General features: G+C 43.2%; 1 protein-coding gene across 4 annotated transcripts in view; it reads left to right on the top strand.

The window, feature by feature from the left end:
- Positions 1–23,981, top strand: part of tle2a (TLE family member 2, transcriptional corepressor a) — a 69,399-nt gene that overhangs the window by 35,446 nt on the left and 9,972 nt on the right. The window contains exons 3-8 of one of the 4 annotated variants that reach the window (XM_054789652.1): positions 13,037–13,100; positions 17,669–17,713; positions 20,331–20,393; positions 22,413–22,454; positions 22,872–23,082; positions 23,602–23,618. In XM_054789652.1, coding sequence (XP_054645627.1) covers positions 13,037–13,100; positions 17,669–17,713; positions 20,331–20,393; positions 22,413–22,454; positions 22,872–23,082; positions 23,602–23,618 — 442 coding nt within the window. Of the gene's footprint in view, positions 1–13,036; positions 13,101–17,668; positions 17,714–20,330; positions 20,394–22,412; positions 22,518–22,868; positions 23,083–23,601; positions 23,619–23,981 lie in introns of all 4 variants that reach the window. The other 3 variants (XM_054789649.1, XM_054789651.1, XM_054789650.1) reach the window with 3 other exon arrangements.

The following is a 23,981-nucleotide window of genomic DNA, read 5'->3' as shown; positions in this document are numbered from 1 at the left end:
TCCACCTCTGAATGGCTGAAGACTTTGGACTGGTCTAGTCCAAGTCCTGACCTGAATCCTATTGAGATGCTGTGGCATGACCTTCAAAAGGAAAAGCCTCCAATGTGGCTGAATGACAACAATTGTGCAAAATTCCTCCCCAGCGCTGGAAGAGACTCATTGCAAGTTATCACAAACGCTTGATTGCAGTTGTTGCTGCTAAGGGGGGCCAACCACTTATTAGCTTTAGGGGGCCATCACCTTTTCACACAGGGACATGTAGCTTTGGATAATAAAAAGTTTTATTTAAAAAGTGCATGTTGTGTTGCATTTGTTTGATGGTCTGAAACATTGAAGTGTGACAAACATGCAAAAAAAGAAATGAGGAAGGGGGCCAACACTTTTTCACACCCCTGTACGTGGATGTATGGGGAAGTATTATTTTGGAAAGTCATTCCAAAATATTTGCAGAAGCTCCCTGCACCACCTGTTTTGATTTGATTTGTTGCGTGTGAGTCATCCCGCCTCTTCATTGGTCTCCTGGCGCTATTTCAATACCGATCCCCCCCCCCCCCTGTGTTCCAAAAACAGCTGGTGCGGTGCCCTCTTGCCAGGCACACCTTACAATATCAATAATAGATGAATAGATTAGATTCCGATCAGGAAGAAAAGCTTGAGATTTCATTCCACCGCCAGCCCGTGTCGGGTCTCCAGGAAAAGATTTGGAACGGGAAGAACCAAGAGCAGGAACGCTATGAGCCATGCCATTTCCCGTCACTGGTGGATACAGGAAGCTCTTCATTGGCCTCATGCACAAGTGGGTTTGTGAATTATTGTGTGTTTTTGTGTGTTGATGTGCAAATTTGACATTCACTGCAGAACCAAACGATTGGACCGCACCCACTGTCAGGTTTGAATCCTACCCAACAAATTTGGGATTCAATATATTCACAGATTGTTTGCCCAAAAGTTTCACCTCAAGCAAATGTGTAGGGACAAAGGATTAGGAAGTCAAGGAGAAAATGGTTGAAAAGTTCATGATAAAAATACCTGCCAACGCCAAGAATGGAAGCTTTATCGAGGCCAAAGGAGGCCAGGAAAAGTTTTTTTGGGGAGTTGTTTTTCTTTGTGTGGAAAAGGACTATGTACTCTAGCTATTTCCGTCTATTTGCCAAATTATTTTCTGAAATACACAAAATAAATCCGTTCCAAAAGGTCTGACCGAAATCTATGAAAACTGAAGCACTTTTTTTTCACAGGATGTGATCTCAATCGAATTCATGCCTTCCAGACACCCAGAATGACTCACCAAAATACATTTTATAGAGAATACTTCTATTTTTACAAGCAGAAAACAATGCTAAATCATTTGACTGGGCACTCGATTCCGCGGAATGATATATCGTGCATTCAGTAACTAGTTGTGTGAATGCGTACCGACGCGTTCAAAGATTCCCAGATCCAAAAATCCCCAAATTCCACAGCATTTTTCCCATTGAAAATGAATTCTCACGTTTCACAACCGATTCCAAAGTGAAACCATTCCACTCGTTCAGGGCTTTCAAACTGACCATTTTTACAGTGCAAAAATTGTCATTTTTCGCAAAATTCACACATCTTTGGAACACTACTTAACCTTTTTTCTAAGATTTCTTTCAACGTGCAGATTTGTCAATTAATCCAAGACATTCTGACGTCAAACCGTCCAACACGTTCAGGACACTCAGACTACCTATTTTTCAGATGGCAACATTTTTTGTTTTACGCAAAATTCTCACTTTCTGTAAAATCGTATCAGTTGGTTCCTGCTAACACATTTCTCAACCGGTTCAAGCCATTCCGACATCAAACTAATCAACACGTCCAGAATATTCAGGCTGCCTACTTTTCAGATAACAATTATTTTTGGTTTTACACAAAATTCTCACTTATTATTCCACCGTTTTTTTGTCCTAATTCCTCCTTAATTTTTCAAGCAATTCACACCATTTAAGCATCAAATCGTTCAGCTCATTTGGGAAGATTTAGCAATCCAGATTTTCCAAATATTCCATAAAGTTTTTCCCATTAAAAATGAATGGGCCATTGGACACTGCTCATTTTTTGTTTTCCCCCTTCATCTCTTCATTCAACTCACGCATTCACACGCAATTTCTCCTGAAATCACATATCCTCTGGTTTGTTTCAATATTTCACGACACCTGCGATTGTATGGAAAAAACAAACAAACAAATTTTTGTCCAAAACCAAATCATAGCAAAACTTGGCATTGGAAAATTGATGTTTGACTATACAGTTGTCCCTCGTTTATCACGATTCATTGGTCCCAGACCCAACTCCTCCACGCTCCCTCACTTCCTCCTTCCTGTCATGTGTGATTGTTCCATTGAAAACGATCCCTGCCAAACTCTTATCAAATGCACTTCTGCCACCTTGTGGCTGTTTTTATGGCGTACAATTGCTCTAAAAGTGACGTGCATTCGTGGAGAGTTTCATCATTGCCTCTTTTTGCCTGTCACGCAAAAAAATGCGTTGTTGGGATCGGGCCTTTGGGTTTATAAAAACGTATAAATAAATCTTTGGTAGTGAATGAGCTAAGATGTGTCCATTTTGCATAGTAGGAGACCTTTCACATTTGCAAAAGCATTAGGTTTATTCAGTTTGGCGAAGCAAAGCAAAAATAGTACTCATATGTAAGGCTTTATATGTTTGCAAATGACATAATGGCCACAGTCGTGCTAAGGTTGCACACACACCTCATGTGATGAAAGACTGCCGCTGATGGGCTTCTCACTGTTGATGTGACACACACGCACACACACACATACTGAGTGCTGATGTATGTGCATAGCGCGCACACTGACACACAAACGTGTGGGGCTGCCCAATTATCTGGGCCCACAAATAGATGCGGCCCAGAAATAGCAGGCTTACTTGTGTATTTTGGCTGCAGAGACGGTGGCGGGATTGCGATAGATGTTGGATTAGACGGCAGGAAAGAGACGGAGGGAAGGGATTAGCACTGATGAGCTACAACTGCGTGTGTGGCGGGAGGGTGTGTGTGTGGGGGGGGGTTAGGCAGCGTGGGTAGGTATGGAGCGATGAGAGAGATGAGTCGGGAAGTAAAGAAAGAGAAGGGCTAATTAAAGTGTCTTTAGTGGGTCAGTGGCTGTGATTTTGGGTTAGTGTGCACGTGTATGTTAACGAAGCAGCCTCTAATCAGCAGGGAAGGGCGCTTTAATTACTGTACTGCTTTCTACACACATTTACATATGCACACACACACACACACACACACACACAGGTTGATGTAGGTTGACAAGGTGGTGTGTGTGGTCAAAATAGGACCTTCAGTCACAGCCAACATGCTGCTACTCATCACACACACACACACACACACACACACACACACACACACCTCAGTAGTAACAAAGTGTGTCATGTGACCTTATTAGCACTTGTGATGATATTGACCCCGTGACCAGGGCTGGTAGTCTGATTGGTAAAAATGGGTAACCTGACTGCAGATGCTCCCACTGGCATCTAATTTCAGCGCATCGTCGACATAAGAAAATAACAGGCGGTGTCAAATTAAAACAAACATGTACAGCTGTGGCTGTAGGCAACCTCTTGATGTGTATGTGTGTGTATGTATGTATGTATGTATGTATGTATGTATATATATATATATATATATATATATATATATATATATATATATATAATATTTTTTTTTTAAGTAACTCCACAAGATGGCAGTAGTTGCATTTGACGTATGAGTGGTCAGCATCCAGCTGCTTTATCTACCTCTGCATGCGCTTTTATTATTGTTGGGAAGTAACACAGTTAAAAATAACTGCTACCTCCACCAAGCATCTGGATGCACTCCCTTGTTCCCCACCACAGCACTACACAGGAAGCTAGATAGCTAGTCATTGAGCGGTGTGCATTGCTCTAGTGGGAAAGTCATCTTGCCACTACACAGCTAATTTTTTACATATCTGAAGGTTTTCCAAAAACATCTATGCAATAGTTACTCTCCCTGGTAACTAATTACATTTATGAAGGAGTAATTCTGTTACTAATTCAGTTTCTTTTTGGGGAAAGTAACTATTAACCAGAGGAGGGAGAAGCTCAATGTTTTGTAAGTCTCAAGTAGAGACATGCAAGTCCAAGTCACGTCGCATGTACAGACGTGCAAGTCCAAATCAATTCTCAAGTAGAGATGCGCAAATCCAAGTCAGGTCGCAAGTAAAGACACACAAGTCCAAGTCAGGACGCAAATAAAGACACACGAGTGCTAGTCAGGTCTCATGTAGAGACGTCCAAGTCTAGTGTCAAGTAGAGACGTGTAAATCCAAGTCTGGTCTCAAGTAGAGACGTGCAAGTAAAGACGTGCAAGTCCAAGTCGAGTCTCAAGTAAGACGTGCAAGTCTGCTAAAATGAGGGCATTTGCTGTGTTGGGGAATGAATGTACGGCGCCTCTGCTGGTTGTTGCCAAGTAGTGCACTCACGCTTCGATCGCTCCAAGATGCTGTTAAGCAACAGTCAATCCCACACATTTCACTGAATTTGTAACTAAGCGAGTGTTGAGGCCGTTCCAAGTGTTTGGATGCCCCAAAGCGTTTTGTGTTTTTGGCACAGGACGAGCTGCAGATGCTGAGGGAGGGGTGTTGTTTTGTTTAGTTTTGTTGTTGTTTTTAGCATCATTCTGACACCACAGACTGGCAAAAGTCGTCTTTTTCATTTTTAACGGCAGTTGGGAGTAAACAAGAACCATGTTCAGGGCTCCAGACTCCAGTGGCCCCGAATGTAGCATTTTAGGAGCGCAAACAGAAAGTGTAGGGGCCACACCGATATCGACTTGCCAAGTAAACGTTCGCATGTCCTCTCATGTTGACCGTATTACTGATGAATACTAATAGCTCCAATACAGCACTCTTTGCACACACATCCACCCACCTTCTTCTTCTTTGGTGTTTGTCTCCTTTCTTCCTCTTTAGGGGTTCATGTGGGATGGCAGACCAGCTCGTTTGTGCGTCACTGTCCTCTAATGGGCTGAAGGGTGGAGCAGTTTGTCAGCAACAAAAAAATAGAAATAAAAAATCAATAAAGAGTTGAAGCAAATATTCTTTGGTGAGCTACTGAAAATCAGAGCAGAGAGAGCGAGGCTGATAAGTCACACTTAAAAAAAAAAAAAAAAAAAGTCAGTTTGCAGGTACCCCATGAACGTGACGGCCATCCTAGCTTCCCCGTGGGACAAAAATGAGCTCAGAGCGAACCGCATTGCTTGTTTGGAGTTTGGACTTTGCGGCCCAGAGGCTAGGTGGTTAACTCTAGCTAGCTAGCTAGCTGCCGCCAGAGAGACAGAAGGATGTGAGAGCCATTCAAAATGTGTAAACAAAGATGGTAGCAAAGTCAATGGAATGCAGTTGAAGCCTATCCATGCTGCCATGGATCGGCTTAGACTGCTGACGAGCTGACATCGGTTGACTCCACATTTTATGGACTTTTATGGATTTTTCATTCTCCCAGTAATAAGGGACAAAGTGTGTCACTTGTCCACAGGTGCAGATGAAAAATTGACTTGCGATGTCTCATTTTAGTCGCAGAATGCAACCATTTAGTCACAGCCTGGAGCCCTTATGTTGACGTGCTGGCAACCGGTACGAAGTCAAAAACGTGCACGTCGTCGTCAAGACTTAACTAAATGTCACTTCCTATTTTGTCTTATAACCTCCCAGCATATTCCATTTGAATGGCTGGGATTGAATGGGCTGATTCCGCCTCGGTGAGACGCATATGTAACGTAGCAATGGGTGTGATGGCACAACCAAGCGTGCTCAGCCTGATGCCATGAAAGATGATGCACATGTTGGGTGGGTGATGCTTCGGTGTCTCTCTGGGAGAGATTTTTCCCCAAGTGGACTCGTGAGGAAAGGTTGATCAATATTTGATGAGATGCACAGTGAAGAGTCGCCAACGTGGAGGCGGGGATGCTAAACGGTCTGAGAGGACGGTTTTGTCTTCAATAGAAGCGGCGATGGAGTTCAGTGCAGAATATCTTTTTAAAAGTGAAGGTCAACGCGGCACCAAGACGTTTAAATGGTGAGCGTCACTCCGACATCCAGCAAACGCTATTTTCACCATTTAGTGATTCCGCATCTTCTGCTTTTGCCAGCGGACATTTGATGGACCTAATTGCTACAAATGGTTCCTAGAGATGGCGTGCCGGTGAAAGGTTGGGAACCGAGACCAACATTCCCACTTCGCCCGGGATTGTTCCCATTTTTTACTTTCGATGACTGCTTTCTGCTGATTGGAAGAAATAGCCTCAAACACCAACAAAGAAGAAGCGTTACAACGCAGCGATATCACGCAAAGGAGGGTGCACCGCCAACATGATGAAAGGGTCCCTGACATGATTGATCGACTGTGCTTAAACACGTTATGTATTGTTTGGAATTATGTTCCACATTGTTCCATTTTTGAAAGCGATGGATGCATTTGCAAAAATGACTTTTATAGTTGATGGCGCCAGGGCTGTTGTATTCATTTTTTCTGAAGGGCTTTCAGTCAATATTGAAGTCCTTACAGCAGAGGTCGAGAGCCATGAAAGTCACATATTTTAAAATGTACTTACCATTAATGCGACTTCTGCTGCTGCATGGTTTCCCACCGTACTTATTTTTCTTTCTTTTCGCCATCTTCTTTGTCAAAAGGGTTGGCTCTGCAGAATTAACTAGCTGACTGATGATGAAAGGAGGGAAGTTTACTTCTTGACCTCTCAATGACCCGGGTGGGCTACCGCATTATTCAGTAATAATCGAGTTTTGGTGTCTCGCCTGGAAAATATCAGTGGGACAGCTGGCCACACCATAGAAGGATGGATTCAAAGACATCAAGTTTTTTATTTTGAAGGGTATTTTTTAAATTTAAAATGTCAAGTAGAAATAAATGTTATGGTGTTTAAGACGTGTCAAAAAGACAAAAGAGCCACATATGGCTCCCGAGCCATAGGTTTCCTACCCGGGGGGGGGGCCTCCCGGACTGTGTTCAAAGTGGAGGGCCATGTTTATGACTAAAAGTATCTACATGTTTCAAGCGTGTGGTTCCTGCCGTCTGAGTGTGTGTATTAAAATGAAGAATATTGTGTGTGTGTGTGTGCGCGCGTGCATATGAGCGTGCACGTTTGTTCATCAGCAATACAGCACCAACGGAGCTGTCAGAAGACCAGCAGGCTGCACATTTGTAGCACATTCAGCAAGATCACCTTATCTTCTGTCACCGGCAGGCAAAGATGGGAAGAACACGCATAAGACACACACACACACACACACACACACACACACACAGACTCATATCTCAGATTTTTTTTTTTAATTTTTTTTTTTTTGCACCTTCAATCATGGTTTATCCTTGCTGTGTTTTCTGCTTTTCTCATAAAAACCTCCCCTCCACTCACACCCCCCCCTTTTTATTTCCTTCTTTCTTCAAAGTTTCATTCTACTGCCATGCAGCCCATTTTCCCACGTGAGGATTATGCTCTGCTGCAGAAAGTCGCCTTACATGTTGGCATTTAGGCTCGTCACAATAACAAATTTTGCTGGTTGATAATTGTGCTATAAATTATCGTCGATAATCGACATTATTGACAACCTTATTTGAGACCGTTTTTTCATTAGTTGCCATTGAACCACTAGATGGTACTCAAGTATAGTGTACATGTGTGAGCCGCATTAGCTTGACACATGTTTGTGTATGTTTGTTTTTGCAATGTAGCCAGCGACACCACTGTTTCGTTTATATTTACTTTGCCAACCAAACGCCTCAGTAAGTGTTGGCTGTCAGGACGAAGGCTCCACTGCCCGTGGCACCGCCGTTGTTTTTTTTTTTTCCCCCCAGTTGGAAAACTGTCTGTGTGGGTTGTTGCTGTTCATGCACTCACCTTGTTCATTCTGTTTAATACTGAAATATATTAGAAGCGATTGCTGTCAAATACTCACCTAAATCGGCCAATCATGTGTTGCATCAATAAATGTGAGTTTTGCATTTAATTACCGTAAAGCACCGTGTATAAACCGCACTTTTTTTCCACTGGTAAGAAGCAAAAAATCAGTGTGCGGTGCAGACGCAGAAATTGACAAGAAGCCCATTTTAGAATAGCCGTCTGTGGGTCAGACAGTTGCTTTGACTTTAGCGCCCTCTGCTGTACAGTTGCTGAAAGTGCTTGTGTATGCAACGAACTTATCTGACGGCTGTCTGTATTTTCACACAGTGAAAGGATCTCCATATACACTGAAGCTAAGCTAAGCTTCCATTAAAACATTGCAGATGTAAAAACAATACAACGTTGGAGTTCATTCAAATTCACACTGAAGCAATGCAATAAAATAATAATAGAGAAAAAGAAAGCAGTGAAAGATAAGATATCAAAACATCTCTGAAAATTGCAAATTTCTTTATTTTGATTTATTATTATTAATTATTATTATTAATCTGTGCTTAGCCATAATATTAAAGATCTAGATGCCGAAGTTCAGATTTCTCCTTTCTGCTTCTTTTTGAAATTGCTTAGTACCTTTTATGCATGTTGATTTGAGATGAAAGAGTTGGCAAGCATTTATGAACTAAAAAATGTTTTTCTCCCGCCATGAGCCTGAAAATGGGGGTGTGGTTAATACACGGTGCTTTACGGTAACTCATTCAGTCCCAGTCCTTTTTCAGAATTCAACCCATGATAGACCATTTGGGCTGATCTTTCAAGGCACACAGAATATTGTGTTGTATGCTTATACAAACATGGAACCTACCAAAAGAAACATTACACTCCCCTCTTTCATCAGGGGAAAAAGTTTGTTTCTACCTTTTTCTGTTTCAGGAAAATATCAGTTCCTGACTAAAAACAGGAGAAAACCAGCTTTTTGTGAAAAGATACATTTCAAGAATAACTTTCACTTTGACACAAAGATTTTTTACTTTTGTGACAGCACAAATATCTAAACAACTATACCACAACATAAACAACACAAAAAAGGCTTGTTTTTAGGGATGTCCGATAATATCGGCCCACCAACATCACCAAATGTAGAGATGTGATTCACAACGAGACAGGAGTTGAGGTAGGTGGCACCAATCAGTTTAGTCTCCACTCAACTCAATTGGACAATATCGGCATATCGGTTATCAGTAAAACAGCCGATATCGGACATTCCTGGTTGTTTTACATCAAATATAACACTGTGAACTATTTTTCATATTTGGACCTGAACTATGTGCGTGCACGTGTGTACATACGTGTGTTCCTTCCATCCACATGATCAAATGCACTTCTGCCACCTTGTGGCCGTTTTTATGCCTTAAAATTGCTCTGAAGTGAAATCCATTAGTGGGGAGGTGCATCATCACTTCTTTTTGTGAAAGATGTAAAAATACGTTGGTGGGATCAGGCGTTCAGGTTTCTAAAAATGCATAGATACGAGTTAATGGACATTTTATTCACTGACCCAAAAAGCACGCGCCCCATGCTGGTAAAATAAAAGGTAAAAAAGGGAATTCTAAAAAATGGAAATGGAAAAAACTGAATTTGGTGATTACACAGGGACCTAATAAACTACCCCAGGAAATACAGTATATGTAAATACAGCATTGGTAAAATGTGTCAACGTGTGGTCATGGCGCTACACCCCCCCAACCCCACACGCACACACGCGCGCGCACACACACACAGCTGTGAGTAAGTTCTGCTGAGAGGCACTTGCAGTGTAATAAAATCTATAAGGTGTTGGCGGTGGGGGGGTGGGGGTGGGGGAGTTTAATCCTTACTACCCTCCACCTTTGGACTCCAATCAGCACCGCCTCTTCCTCTCTCCTGCTTCCCTCCCTCACTTCCCTCGCTCTCTTTCTCCTCCACTGGCTGGCAATGATAAACGACTCAATTATGTGTGTGTGTGTGTGTGTGTGTGTGTGTGTGTGTGTGTGTGTGTGTGTGTGTGTGTGTGTGTGTGTAAGGGGAGCGGACATGGCTGTTATTACCTGTTGCTGCTGGAGGGTTAATGTTGCGGTATTAATCATATTCTAATTTTTCTCCACCACGCAACTCCAGTGTGACACACACACACACACACACACACACACACACACACACACACACACACACACACACACACCCCTCCCCCCAATCAATCCATTTGCTGCCTGCAAACAAATCAGCATAAATGGGCCCAAAATGCTCTTTCTCTGGGGAGGGTGGAGGGAGGAAGGTGTGATTGAGTTGCAGAGGTGAAAGTGTTGTGTGTGCATGTATGTGCACCTGTTGCACAAACACGGAGGTGTGTGTGTGTGTGTGTGTGTGTGTGTGTGTGTGTGCGTGCGTGCGTACATTGGCAAGTGCAGCCAAAGGCATTATCCAATTTTAGGGGACAGCGGGGACGTGTTTGGCCGTGTGGTGAGGCAGACACACAGATATGGGACACATGGGAGAGGCTGTGTGTGTGTGTGTGTGTGTGTGCGCATCCACATATCCAATTGGAGAGCGTTTAAATGAGGTCATGCGTGACATTTGAAGGGGATGTTCAATGCAGATGTGCGACGTAGAGCGTCTCCCATAGGACTGCAATCTACTTGTGGTGGTGGGTTGCAGGGTGGGGGTGGGGTAGGTCTTGATGACATCATTGCTTATTTGGCCGTGACACATGTGCATGTCATTTTTTAGAGACTAAAAAACTTTTAGGTGTTACAAGACTAAATTCATAATATTAGGAGGAAATAATAAATGCAACATGGTACCATAGACTGTAATATAAAAAATATGTTTTTTAAAAGTCATTATGAAACGAAACAAAATTGTGATTTTTGCAAAATTAGGTTGGGAAGAAGTCCAAATATTACGGGACTAAAGTCATGAGTACAAGAAGAACATTTACAAGAACAAAGTTGAAATACTTGGAAAATAAAAAAAAACAAAAAAAAGCCAGCAGAAATGGAAAAACAGATGTAATTTTATGAGAATAAAGTAAAAATATTCAGAGAAAAAAGTCATATTTGAATGAGAAAAGTGGCAATTTTATAAGAATAAATTCATATTATGAGGAAAAAATAAATAATTTTAATAACAGAGTTTAATATTAAAGTCAAAATGTGTGTTTTTCAATCATACTATTATGGGAAACAAAACAAAATAAAATTAGGTTGGGAAGACGGCCAAAAATTGTGGGAATAACGTCATAATTACAAGAAGAACATTTACAAGAAGAAAGCTGAAATAGTCAGAAAGTGGAAATGAAATGGAAAAACAGATTAAAGTTAAAATATTTAGAGAAAAATCTTAATATTGTAATATTATGAGGAGAAATAACGTCATTTTAGGAGAATAAACATAGCATCATTTTTAAAAAATTCGGTTAGGAAGAAGCCAACGTATTATGGGAATAAATCCATCATTAAGAGAAGAAAATTTACAAGAAGAAAGTTGGAAAAGAAACCCAGCCGAAATGGGGAAAATGTCATTTTACGAGATTAAAGTCCAAATATGAAGAGAAAGAAGTCATTCTAATTGGGGAAAAAGGTTACAATTTAGAAGAATGAACTCATAATATTATGAGGAAGAAGTCAAAATATTATGAGAATAAAGTCATATTACGAAAAGAAAATTCACAAAGACTATTTAAGAGGAAAGTTGGAATATTTTTGGGGGGGGACAACAGCAAATATGGGGGTAAAACAGCGCAAAGACGGAATTTCGTATAAACTTTTTCACCTTTTCCACATCTGCATAGACATGATAGCACCTCTGATTCGCCCCTACCCTGTTCACTGTGTACACACATTCATGGAGGACACTTTTGGAAAAGAAAGAAAGAAATGCGGAGAATCCGGGAGTTTTCCGGGCTGTGAATGCATTTAATTTTTTTCTAGTTTTCATGTGTGTTAGCTTATTTTCACAATGTGCCACGGGCCCATTTTAAAAAACAAAAAACAAACAAAAAAACCCCTCTGTCCACAAGTGGCTCCCGGACCGCACTTTGGACACACCCCGGTTTATGTATTTCACCAAGCTAAAAGAGGTACTCACACGTGCACACACACAGTTTAGTTCCAAATGTGAAAATTGTAAATAGTTCATGGTGTTATATTTGTAAATAAATTGTTATTTTGATGTAAAACAAGCCTATTTTGTGGTGTTTATGTTGTGGAGTGGTTGTTTACATAATTGAGCTGTCGCAAAAGCAAAAAATATTTGTGTCAAAGTGAAAGTTATGCTTGAAATGAAACAAAAGGCTTTTCTCCCTTCTTTAGTCAGGAACTGATATTTTCCTGAAACTTACCTATGTTCTACTGCTAATTACTAAAGAGCAGAAAAAGGTAGAAGCAAACTTTTTTTCCTGATGGAAGAGGGGAGTGTAATGTTCCTTTTGGTAGGTTCCATGTTTATATAAGCATACAACACAATATTCTGTGTGCCTTGAAAGATCAGCACAAATGGTCTAAAATGCCCGCAACTGAAGGGGTTGTCTTTTGGAAAATGGCTGGGATTGAAGAAATTAAATTCCCCCGTCAACTGTCCTTCCGGGACCTCCCATGGAGATAGGATGATAGTAATAGATTAAAAATGACAGTAATATAAAAAAAAACAAGTGTGTGCATTTGCAGTCTCAAATCTCAGCAAGGAAATGATGATTGACATATTTTTCAGGCTCACGCAGCCCTATTGTTGTTTTATTCTTGTATTTGCTGAAGGCTGTGCTTGACATTTACATTGGCTTCTAATTAGGGATGTTTTTAAAGTAATTTGAGGACAGGTAGATCCAAAAATGCTCCAAACAAAAGAGCGTGACCTCCTGCACACTTGCATGGGTGCCAGGTTCTATGTGTGACTTTTCTATTTGCTCACAGTTGATAATGGGCTGTCTGCACCCTCTTTTAATCCCGCCCCCTCCTTTCCCTGTAGTGCACGATGATGATGGAGTGGTTGCTCACTGCGATTTGCAAGTAACTCTTTTTAATTTCATGAACTTCTCTCTCATCGCTGTCTTTGTTGTTGTTGTTGTTGTTGCAGTTTGAAGCTGGAATGTGAGAAACTGGCCACAGAGAAGACAGAGATCCAGAGACACTACGTTATGGTGAGCCAACAACACGCTGCTGCCAAGTGGGCTCCATCCTTTTCATCTGCTAACAGCTGCTAAACACCCACCACAAACCACATGCAAAGACCACACACACACACATGTTCCACATCAGGGTAAAGAACACTTAGATGCTTCTAGTTATTGTCTAGGCTAAACACACCTGGTTAGCTTCGTCCAGGACACACTCCTCCAGTTTCAGATCAATATTTCACACGGTGGCTGCTGATGTTCACAAGCGTCGCCATTAAAACTCCAAGAACTACAGTGATGCCTTGGTTAACATCATTAATCTGTTCCTCTTTCCAAATCAAACTAAAACGGAAACTAACCCAAGAAAATGTTCCCATAGAAAATAATGTAAATCCAATCAATCTGGTCCAGACACCCAAATTACGACAAATGAATGACAACCGAACATTTAACATCACTTTTACCTAGTTTTGTTGGGAGACATAGTCTCTCCAACGTGTCCTGAGTCTTCTTCAAGTCGGATGTGGCCAGAACACCTCCCCAGGGAGGCGTCCGGAAGCCATCCTGACCAGATGCCCGAGGCACCTCACCTGGCTCCTCTCAATGCGGAGGAGCAGCGGTTCTACTCCGGATGACAGTGCTTCTCACCTTGTCTCTAAGGGAGGGCACAGCCACCCTACGGAGAAAACTCATCTGGGCCGCTTGTACCCGCCATCTCGTCCTTTGGGTCACTACCCAAAGCTCATAGGTGAGGGTAGGAACGTAGCTGGACCGGTAAATTGAGAGCTTTGCCTTTGGGCTCAGCTCCCTCTTCACCGCAACGGATCAATGTAGAGTCCGCATCACTGCAGACGCCGCACCGATCCGCCTGTCCGTCTCGTGTTCCATCCTTTTCTCACTCGTCAACAAAACCCCGAGGTACTTCAACCCCTCCATGGGGCAGGATCTCATCCCCGACCCAGAGACGGCACGCCACCCTTTTCCGAGCGAGAACCAAGGACTCGGACTTGGAGGTGCCGATTCTCATCCCGGCCGCTTCACACTCGGCTGCGAACAGATCCAGCGAGAGTTGAAGGTCACGGCTCGATGAAGCCAGCAGGACCACATCATCTGCAAAAAGCAGAGACCCAATCCTGCAGCCACCAAACCAGAACCCCTCAACTCCCTGGCTGCGCCTAGAAATTCTGTTCATAAAAGTAATGAACAGAATTGGTGACAAATTTTTACATACCTATGAACTGACGACGGTCTTCTCTTTTAAGCCGTAACAATGGGAGGTCTAGCACCCTTGTGTCCGTGTGTTTGTTACGTCGTGTGTCTGTCGACAACTCTGATATAAGCAAACGCTGTTGCGAACATGGCGACCGCGGGCCACAATGCACTGCGTGATCACGTACAAGTGTCTGAGATTTCGCCTTGGGCGCATGATTCAAGATGGCGTTGTAAACAAACCGGACAGTATTTTGGATGCTAAGCAAGTGGGTGAACGCCAAGCAGCTCAGTGCTGGATAGCCTGACATCTGTGGAAGAGCATAGGACACTGAGGAGGCTCCTTTCCATCATGGAATGATCTGCTTAGTCTTTCAGTGGAGCAGGACCGTGATAGTAATCTGCCACTGAAACTGCTCTTGTGTTGGGAGCAAACCAAGGCAAAATTTGAGCAAAGATTTTGGATGTTAACCGAAACATACTACAGTAACTGGGGTGGACGTTAACCGAGGTATGAGTGTTTTTTTTAGTCATTAAGACGGCGACATATCAAGAACTGTGTCATGTCCATTGAAATATTCCAATATTGTTGGCTTGTCGTCAAAGCTCACTTCTGGTTTCGTGTTGGCTGTCTCCACCAAAACGACAAGCCGGTGTTTTCAGATTTTCCCACTGCAGAAGTTTTTGAAAAATACCTTTTCACGGCACCCAGAACGCAGTTTCTGTGTGGATGAGAGCCTGAAACCATGAAATACTTTGCTAGTTTGACCTGAAAACGTTTCCGTGTGGATAGCCCCTAAATGTCGTAAACTCATGGAAAGTGAAGAAAAACTTTTCAAGTACAAAATTAAAGTAAACGGAGTGGGGACATAGGACAGCGAATGCAAAATTTACCACTTCCACACAGAATGAGAGGAGGAAATTGCATTTTGGGTTCAATGTGTTTGTGGTGCGTGCAGTGCAGCCAGCATGCAGGACGTATTGGTTCACCTGCCGTCACAACGCTCGCATCCACAGCTGAGCCAGTGCAAGATGCCAAGAGTCCACTTGGACCCTGCCAAAAATGCTATGTGGCATTCCTGGCACTGGAGGGAGGCAGGGAGGAAGGGAGTGGTTGAAGTTTTGGCTCTTGCTAGGGAAGGGGGGGGGGTTAGCAAGCTGGCACCAAGCACAGGCGAGGTCTCCTCTCCTGGCAGCTGATTTGGAGGAGTTTGGATGTTGCTAAGCAACAGTCAAAACTTGGCACAGCAACTGTGGAGCAGAGCTGCCAGCTGCCAGGAAAGGCATCTTTTTTATGGAGACACACACACACACACACACACACACACACACACACACTGTGCCAAGAAAGAAATCTGCAGGGAGACAACCCCTGCCCATCTCCTCTCTTCCCATCCTGCCAGAACGTTCCGGCGCTCCAACTTGCCAATCTCCACTCTGAAAAGCAAATGTCAGCCTGTCACTTTGTGAGGCATCGGACTTTAAAACGAGGGGGAGGGAGAGAGAAAGCGAAAGAGAGAGAGAGAGAGAGAGAGCGCCACCTGTGTCTTTCCCTCCTATGCTCGTCTCAGCACCTCTTAAAAGACGCCAGGGTCAAATAGCTGAAATTAGACATGATTACTCCAACGCTCCCACACCTTCCCGCCTTCCTCGCCGCTGCTCACTTTGTGCCCCCAAAGCTCTTCAGGGTCACGTTTAAGTGCTGCAGTATCCAAGGTGGAAGGTATTTGTCCTTTCAGTGCACATGCTTGTGAGCCGTCATCTTTTTACACCGGATCCTTTTTCATTTCATGCCAATCCCATTCACAGCTTGTAGTACCGTCAGCTGTGGCGAATGAGCTGCTACTTTTTTCTGTAAACTTTGTACCCTGCGGCTTATACAGCGGCGCGGCTAATTTTAAAGTTCTGAACTCGTGACATCTCCTTTACTTCAGAACTACTAATTGTTTAAAAACTGTGCCGCTCACGAGTCAGTGAGGAAATGGTAGCTCTGTCCTTGGCAGGGGCCAATCACAAGCTTTGAATAAACTCGCCACAAGCTTGTCGACTCAGTGGAAATCGCAGGAGGTCATTACTCAATGTAACAGTCTGACATCTTACAAACAACACTAAACTCATCGCACAGCTCAAAAGGTATGCTTGATAAATATACAAACATGGACCAATGCGAGTTAAAAATGGGGAAAAAAACCCCAACTCTTTTAAAGTTTTCCAATGTTGCATTGCGTCTGTGCAACGCATTCATGTGGGCACTGCAGTGACGTCAGCCTCCCTCAGGGCTCCAGGCTTCTCTGGCTCCCTCTGGTGGGCAGAGGCAACATTGCACCGCCATCCATCTCTTTTCCATGCTGCTTGTCCTCCAATGAAATGTTTTGCTCAAATGAAATGCATTACGGGAAAACTTTAAACGTGTAACTTGTATTGGTACGTGTGTACCGGGTATACCTCTTGAGTGTTTCGTTGCTGTGTGACGAGTTTAGTGTTTATAAGACGACACCAAGAGTCAGACTGATATATTGAGTCATTTCCAATGGGTCGACAAGCTCCTCGTGAATTTTTTCAAAGCTCATGATTGGCTCCTGAAAAAGACCTGACGGACTCGTGCGCACCACAGTATGCCATTTTATGACATGGGCATGTGCGGCTTATACACCATTATTTACGGTACATGAGATGTTTTATTTTCACTTTCCATGAGGTTATGACATTTAAAGGAAAAGTGCACTTTTTTTTTCTCCATTTTTCCCATCATCCGCAATCCTTATGCGAGACATGCACACACACGTCTCTCTTTTCTGTGCCTTCTGAAGATATAATATGGCTGGCAGCGCCTCTCGGGAGGTAGAGCAGGTCGTTCAGAAACCGGAAGGTTGGCGCTTCGATCCTCGCTCCCTCCACCCAGTCACTGTCGTCGTGTCCCTGGACAGGACACTTCACCCACCTTGCCCCCAGTGCTGCCCACACTGGGGTGTGAACACGAGCTAATATTTGGCGGTTGTCAGAGAGGCAGTTGGCGTTGGAATTGGCAGCCACGTTTCCTCCACCAGCGTGTGACTGAGGAGTGAATGAATAATGTTGTCACTTCATTGTGAAGCGCTTTGGGTGACTTGAAAAGCGCTATATAAAATACAATCCATTATTATTATTATTATTATTATTATAATTATTATTATTATTATAAAAACAGCTAATTGATGCACGTAATGGGGCACACCTATTCTGCCTTATGATGTCATATATTATCGTTACATTTAATGAAAAAATAGTCTCAAAATGATGTTGACAATAATATCATTTATCAGCAATAATTACCATCCAGCAAAGTGTGTTATTGTGACAGTACTAAAAAGTATTGCAGTAAAAAGTGCTGTTTTGTCTTGCAGTATTATGAGATGTCCTACGGCCTTAACATCGAAATGCACAAACAGGTGAGTCAACTTTCCTTCCTCCCTTCCTTGTTCCCTTGGCGTGTGGCTTCCTCGCCCCGTGTCTTTTCCCCGTGTGGCTTTCTTCCTGTGATGATGGCTTCCGCTGGAAGTTAATAGCCGACAGATGACATCATCATCATCATCATCCGTATCAGTCCTGTTGCCGCTACTGCTTTTATTTTTTCATCCAATCCCCATTTGTGCTTCCCCTTCCTCCTTGAAATCAGGTCACTGCCTTCCTGATGCCTCCCCTTCCTCCTCAACGCTTTGCCCCCTCCACCTCCCCACCCATGGATTTTTTTACTTCCCCGCCTTCCCCACTCCTCCTTTTTTTTTTTTTTTCTTTCTTTCTTCCCCCGTCTAGCCGTCCTCGCCACAACCCCGGTTCATCGTCACATGTCCTCCCGACCCAATCCTCTCCTCTTCCTCCCGCTTTTCATCACCCCTTCTTCAATTTCTGCACCCCCCCCCCCCCCCCCCCCCCCATTCTCTTTCTCTGCTGCTACTCTTCCTCTTCTTTCCTCGCTCTCTCTCCTCAAGATGTCATTTAGTAGTTGGAGTTCTCTAACAAGAAATCATTGTGTCTCCCCTGGGGAGGCGGGGCCGAGGGATGGGGGTGGAGGGGGGTGATGGATTAGGAGGAGGATGGTTGGTGGGAGGCGGTGGAAGAAGAAGGGGAAAGGAGGAGGGGGTGGAAGTTCAGTCCACCGTCAATAAATCACTTAGGAGGGAATGGGGTTGTGTGTGTGTGTGTGTGTGTGTGTGTGTGTGTGTGTGTGTGTGTGTGTGTGTGTGTGTGTGTGTGTGTGTACACGCATACACACAGACTGTGAAGTAGACAAACAGCCTGCAGCCATAATGATGTTGTCATAATCTCTGCATGCATATCATTACTGGCCTTCTTGCTAAATGTGTGTGCACGTGCGCGTGTGTGTGCACGTGCGCGTGTGCACCTCAGCCATTAACTTCAGTCAATAACATTGACAAGGTAGCAACAGACCAAGGCAGACGTTGGGACAAGAGGGATTATTTCCTGACTTAAACTGATTTAAAACAGCGTATGGAAACATTCTTCAACTCTCAACCAAATGTTTTTTGTTTTTTGTGATAATGACAATTAGGGGTGTGGCCAGATCTTAGGAGATTTCTCATTCAGGAAAAAAACAAGGCCCGGGAAGGTACTAAAATAAATAAATAAATAAATGAATTAGACATAAATGAAAACGAGGTAAAAAGTTTTGCCCCACCTTAATATGTTGCCATGTGCATGCATTCCTCCAAACAGGCAGGAAGAGAGTTCACTCTGTGCATTGCCTTCAGCACGCTGGTGCGTTTGTTCCATAGAACAACGGCATGAATGGAGTGAGCCCTTTTGTCTGTCATCAATGTTTTTAAAATGTTTTTTCATTGTACTTTTCTTCAAAGTAGTGTTAAAATCTTGTCTCGTTCTTGAAGATCTCGTGTCCTGTGACACCCCCACTGGCAATGTCATAATATAGCAACAATAACATATGACAATGATACTGTATATCTCCTAGTATGCCAGATGGGCATTTTAAAGATGCCTGTTTATCAGCACCAAATGTGAGGAAAAATCCATAATACAGCGGACCTCTCCAGTTCCGTTCCCACAGTAAACGCTACAGGACTTCATTTATTCTACACGCCATCCAGCTCTCTAGTACCTCACCTGTTTGTAAAAGATAATTCACAATATTACTGTCCCCCTCCCCCACTTGTTTAAAGTGCTTATTTATTATTACTTATTAGTAGAGATGTGATATCTTTGTTTTCAAACCGATACCGATAACTTTCTGCTGCTCAAGACTGATATGATACCGATAACTTTGATATCCACTTTTTAAATGTTGATTTAAGTGTAGGTTGTGCACACCTGGAGGTAAGGAGGACTGCAACAAATGAGGATTTGATTGATTTTGTCCTAATCAACAAATGAAATTCCATGCGCTGTCAATGACCAACGTAAACATCTTTCAGTATGTTATGCTTTTTCTTTGTTCCTTCACACACACAAAGACTGCACGGTGATGGATGAGCACCGGTAGTTTTGCTAACATGTTGAGTTCCTGTATGTTTTGTAGCCCAATAGCAGTGGTCTTGTCAGCGTCCCCCTTAATGAGATGGGAGGAGGTGAAAGGGGGGTTAGCTATGTAGGAGACACACACACAAACACTCAGGAGTCATTGACCCCCAGCAGGAAACACACGAACACACACAAAATGTGAACACACATGCAGACAGCCTGCCATAGCAGACGCATACACACCCACGCAGATTGTGTGTGTGTGTGTGTGTGTGTGTGTGTGTGTGTGTGTGTGTGTGTGTGTGTGTGTGTGTGTGGGCTGGCTGCGGCCACAGCAGATGCTCGCCATGAATATTTTAGTCCAACTCCCTGGCAAAGGTTCCATTTGCATGGACCAGATGTAAGCGGCTGAAATATTTACCACACTGGTCCTGGGGAAGAAGCAGGCCACAGCAACACTGTGTGCTTGCAGTGTGTGTGTGCGTGCGTGCTTGTGCATGTGCATGCATAGTGTATGCATTTATTCATCAAAGTAACAATATCTTTTTTTTTCATCCTCCCCACCACCTTCAGACGGAGATTGCCAAGCGGTTGAATGTGATCTGCGCTCAACTCATCCCATTCTTGTCACAGGAGGTGGGTCTTGCACGCACACGCACACGCACACGCGCACGCACACGCACACGCGCACGCGCACATTAACAGTGAAATGATGCCATCCTAGCATTCATTTTTGGTAGGGACCAGCCACCAAGAAAATTGTGCTCATGATAAAGGTGGCATGTCAACAGATCTGTTCAAAAGACAAGAACACACACACACACACACACACACACGTTTATCACTGGAGATATGTTCCCAAAATAGCCCACAATAAGTGAACTCCACCAAGTAGCCATCTTCATTTTTTCCAATGATTCTATATGTTTTAAGGCTGTAAAGCCCCCACCATACATGTGATACAGACAGGCATGAACCTTTTCTCACATGTCTCTTGTTTGAACACTCTCAAAGTTCACATTTCACATTTGAATGATCAATCTACTAGGTTGGACACAGGAATTGCTCATTCATAGTGACTCACGCGTATTTTACAGTTCCACTGTAGTGTTTTTGCTGCTATTTTCCTCCTCGAACCAAAGGTTGATTTATTCCGTAATGGCGCCCTGCAGCCGCGCTACTCCTACCGTCCTTCCACATGTCCAGAAGTCCAACTTTTTGTGCGATGGTTGGCGTCTTTCTCTGCCTTTTGGGTGCAGAACGTTTTGCCGGCGTTGTGGGTTTTGTCGGGGAGAAAACTAGCAAACATGCAGCGTTCAGAATCGCACAGTTAGCTGCTGCTGCTTCTTCTTCTCTTGTTTATTGGCGGTCGGCAAGCAGCTCACACAGTTAGCTAGTTTGCTAGTGATGGCCGCAGCAAGAAACGGCACGAAGGAGATTGATTGGTTGACAGTGGTCTACAGCCAGTTAGAACATAACTCACGTTTCATACGTGAGGCTGCGAAAAGGTAAACCGCGATGGAGCGAGGCAACGCTGTAGTAAAAAGAATCAGGCTCCATCTGAAGCTTTGCTTTATCGGTGACAAACATGTCCATTTTTCTCCTTGCATTACACTTTTGCATTTTCTTTAAACAAATATTTCAACTTTATTCTTGCAAATCTTTTTTTCCTCGATCCCAGAATATTTTGACTTCATTCTCATAATATTCTAACTTTTTTTCCCCCCAACCTAATTGCACATTTATTCTTAATTAGTTTTTAATCATGATATTCCAACTTTGGAAAAAATACAAATTTTCCCCTTAATATTTCCACTTCATGCTTCTAAAAAAATGTTTTTCCTCATAATATTTTGACTTTAATCTCATTATTATTATTATTATTATTATTATTATTCCTATCTTAATTGCACATTTATTCATTTTTTTATCATGATATAACAACTTTGAACTTAATAGTTCAACTTTATGCTTATCAATCTTTTTCCCTCATAATACTACCACTACCACTCATAACGTTTTTACGACCTAATTGCACGGATAATCTGTTTAGTTTTTTAAATCATGATATTATGACTTTTGAAAAAACAATGTCCTTTGTTCCCTTAATTTTTCAACATTATGCTTCTGAAATTATTCGTTTTCCTTAGAATGTTATGACTTTGTTCTCATATATTCTAACTTTATTTCACCCAACCTAATTGCTTGATATAACAACTTTGGAAGAAATAACGTCCTTTTTGCCTCTGAATATTTCAACTTTATGCTTTTTTTTTCTTTTTTTTTTCTTTCGACCCCTGTCCTGTCCAGCCTTTAAAGCAGATAGAATTGTAGATCTTATTATATAAGTATAACTTTACTCCAAATCTTTTGACGTTATTCTTGTAAAATTACTGTTTTTTTCCTCAATTTTTGCTGTTTTTCTAGAGTTCCTGTTTAATTGTATTTTTAGAACGTACCGCTAAAAGAAATATCTGCGGGCCACAACTGTCCCCCCGGGCCGCACTTTGTCCACCCCTGGTGTAAACTGTCCTGCCAGCAAGGATGCATGTGAAGGGTGGGGGGAGACACGCCTACGCTGAACACATGCTAATGCATCAACTTCATGAATATTTATGAGGTGTGACCTCTCTCTTTTGTTTTTGTCCCCTGCAGCACCAACAACAGGTGGTCCAAGCCATGGAGCGCGCCAAACAGGTGACCATGGGGGAGTTAAATGCTTCGATAGGGGTACGTGGGCTCCCCCCTCTGCCTCATAGCGTGTGTACCTTATCCTCCCATTTGTTGATTTTCTTCTATTGCTTTTATTTTCCTATTGATTTCTTCCTTTTGCTAAACTGAGGCATCCTCAGCCCACTCCACCGATTGGCTGTCTTGGTATGATTGGACCTAAAGACGTCCCGTACGCATTCAACATGTTTTGATGGACTTGTTATGACCGTCAATGAGGCCACGTAGCCACACCCACTGCCCTGACCTCCGCATTTCTCCTGTTGCACTTCTTTTCTCCTCTTGACCTCCTCTTGTGGAGGCACCCCCTCCTCCAAGCGCCTAGAAGTCACCCGCATCTCTCCTCCTCCTCCTCCTCCTCCTCCTCGTCCTCCCCTGCAGCAGCAGCTTCAAGCCCAGCACCTCTCCCAGCATGCACAGGGTCTCCCGGTGGGCCCGCACCCGTCGGGACTCCCCCACCCGGGCCTGGCGCTGGGTGGGGGTTCAGGTCTGCTGGCCCTGTCCGGGGCTCTGGGGGCCCAGTTGGCCGCCAAGGATGAGAGGGCTCACCTGGAGGCCGCCGCCGCCGCCGCCGCAGCTGCTGAGCATCACAGAGGTAATCTATTACTGTGATTACTTCCTGTTTTGGTCGTTTCTCTTCTACTTGCTTTGCATTTCATCCTTTCGGTGTGCTCCTCCTCTTTATTTTCTCTATTTTGCTCTGCAGTTTCCAATATGAAGCCAATAAATGTACTGTTGCGCAGCTAATTCCCATGAATGGGTGAATCTTCTTGTCTTTTTGAGCTTTTAAAGTGCTTACTTTTTGCATAAAGGCCTTGAAATGATGTCTGATCTATTTTTGTATGCAATAAATGGGCGTAAAGCTGTAATTAAAACACATTTTCTCTACATTTTGTCTCCCCCCCCCGCACCTAACAACAGAAGTATCTCATTATTACCTCTACTGTGACTAATAATCACATCATTCTTAGCAGTATGAAGTAAAAGTCTTGATTTTCTTCACATTTCACACATTATTGAAGGCGAGAGAATATATTGCATTAAAAAGTATGTCTTTCTCTCTTTTTGTGCTCTTTGCTGTGTCGTCATATGACCTGTCATCACCTGGAAACAGACCGGGAAGCAGGACCGGTGAGTACCAAACAGCTTTCCATCACATACATTCGGGGAGTCACAAGATCTCACGAGATTAAAACGGGACGAGATTTCTTGCTCAGAGGAAGGCAAGGCGGCAGTTGGGATTCATTACTGGGGTGAGGAGCACCAATCCAATCATGGCGGTCCCAGGCCCGCTTCCTGGTTCAATTTCTGCTTTCATTGCTGTTGAGTTCAAAGGAGGCCAGCGAGAGTGTTGTCTTTAACTGCATTATTGTCGTATTGGTGACTCTTGTATGACATCACATCTGCATACCATGATGCTCGATATCTTTTTTTCAAACCGATACCAATAACCTTCTGTTCTCAAGACTGATATGGTTGGGCTTAGGGTTTGGT

This window comes from Dunckerocampus dactyliophorus, chromosome 10 (assembly GCF_027744805.1).
Source record: "Dunckerocampus dactyliophorus isolate RoL2022-P2 chromosome 10, RoL_Ddac_1.1, whole genome shotgun sequence".
Lineage (NCBI taxonomy): Eukaryota > Metazoa > Chordata > Actinopteri > Syngnathiformes > Syngnathidae > Dunckerocampus > Dunckerocampus dactyliophorus.
This window is presented reverse-complemented; position numbering and strand designations above follow the sequence as displayed.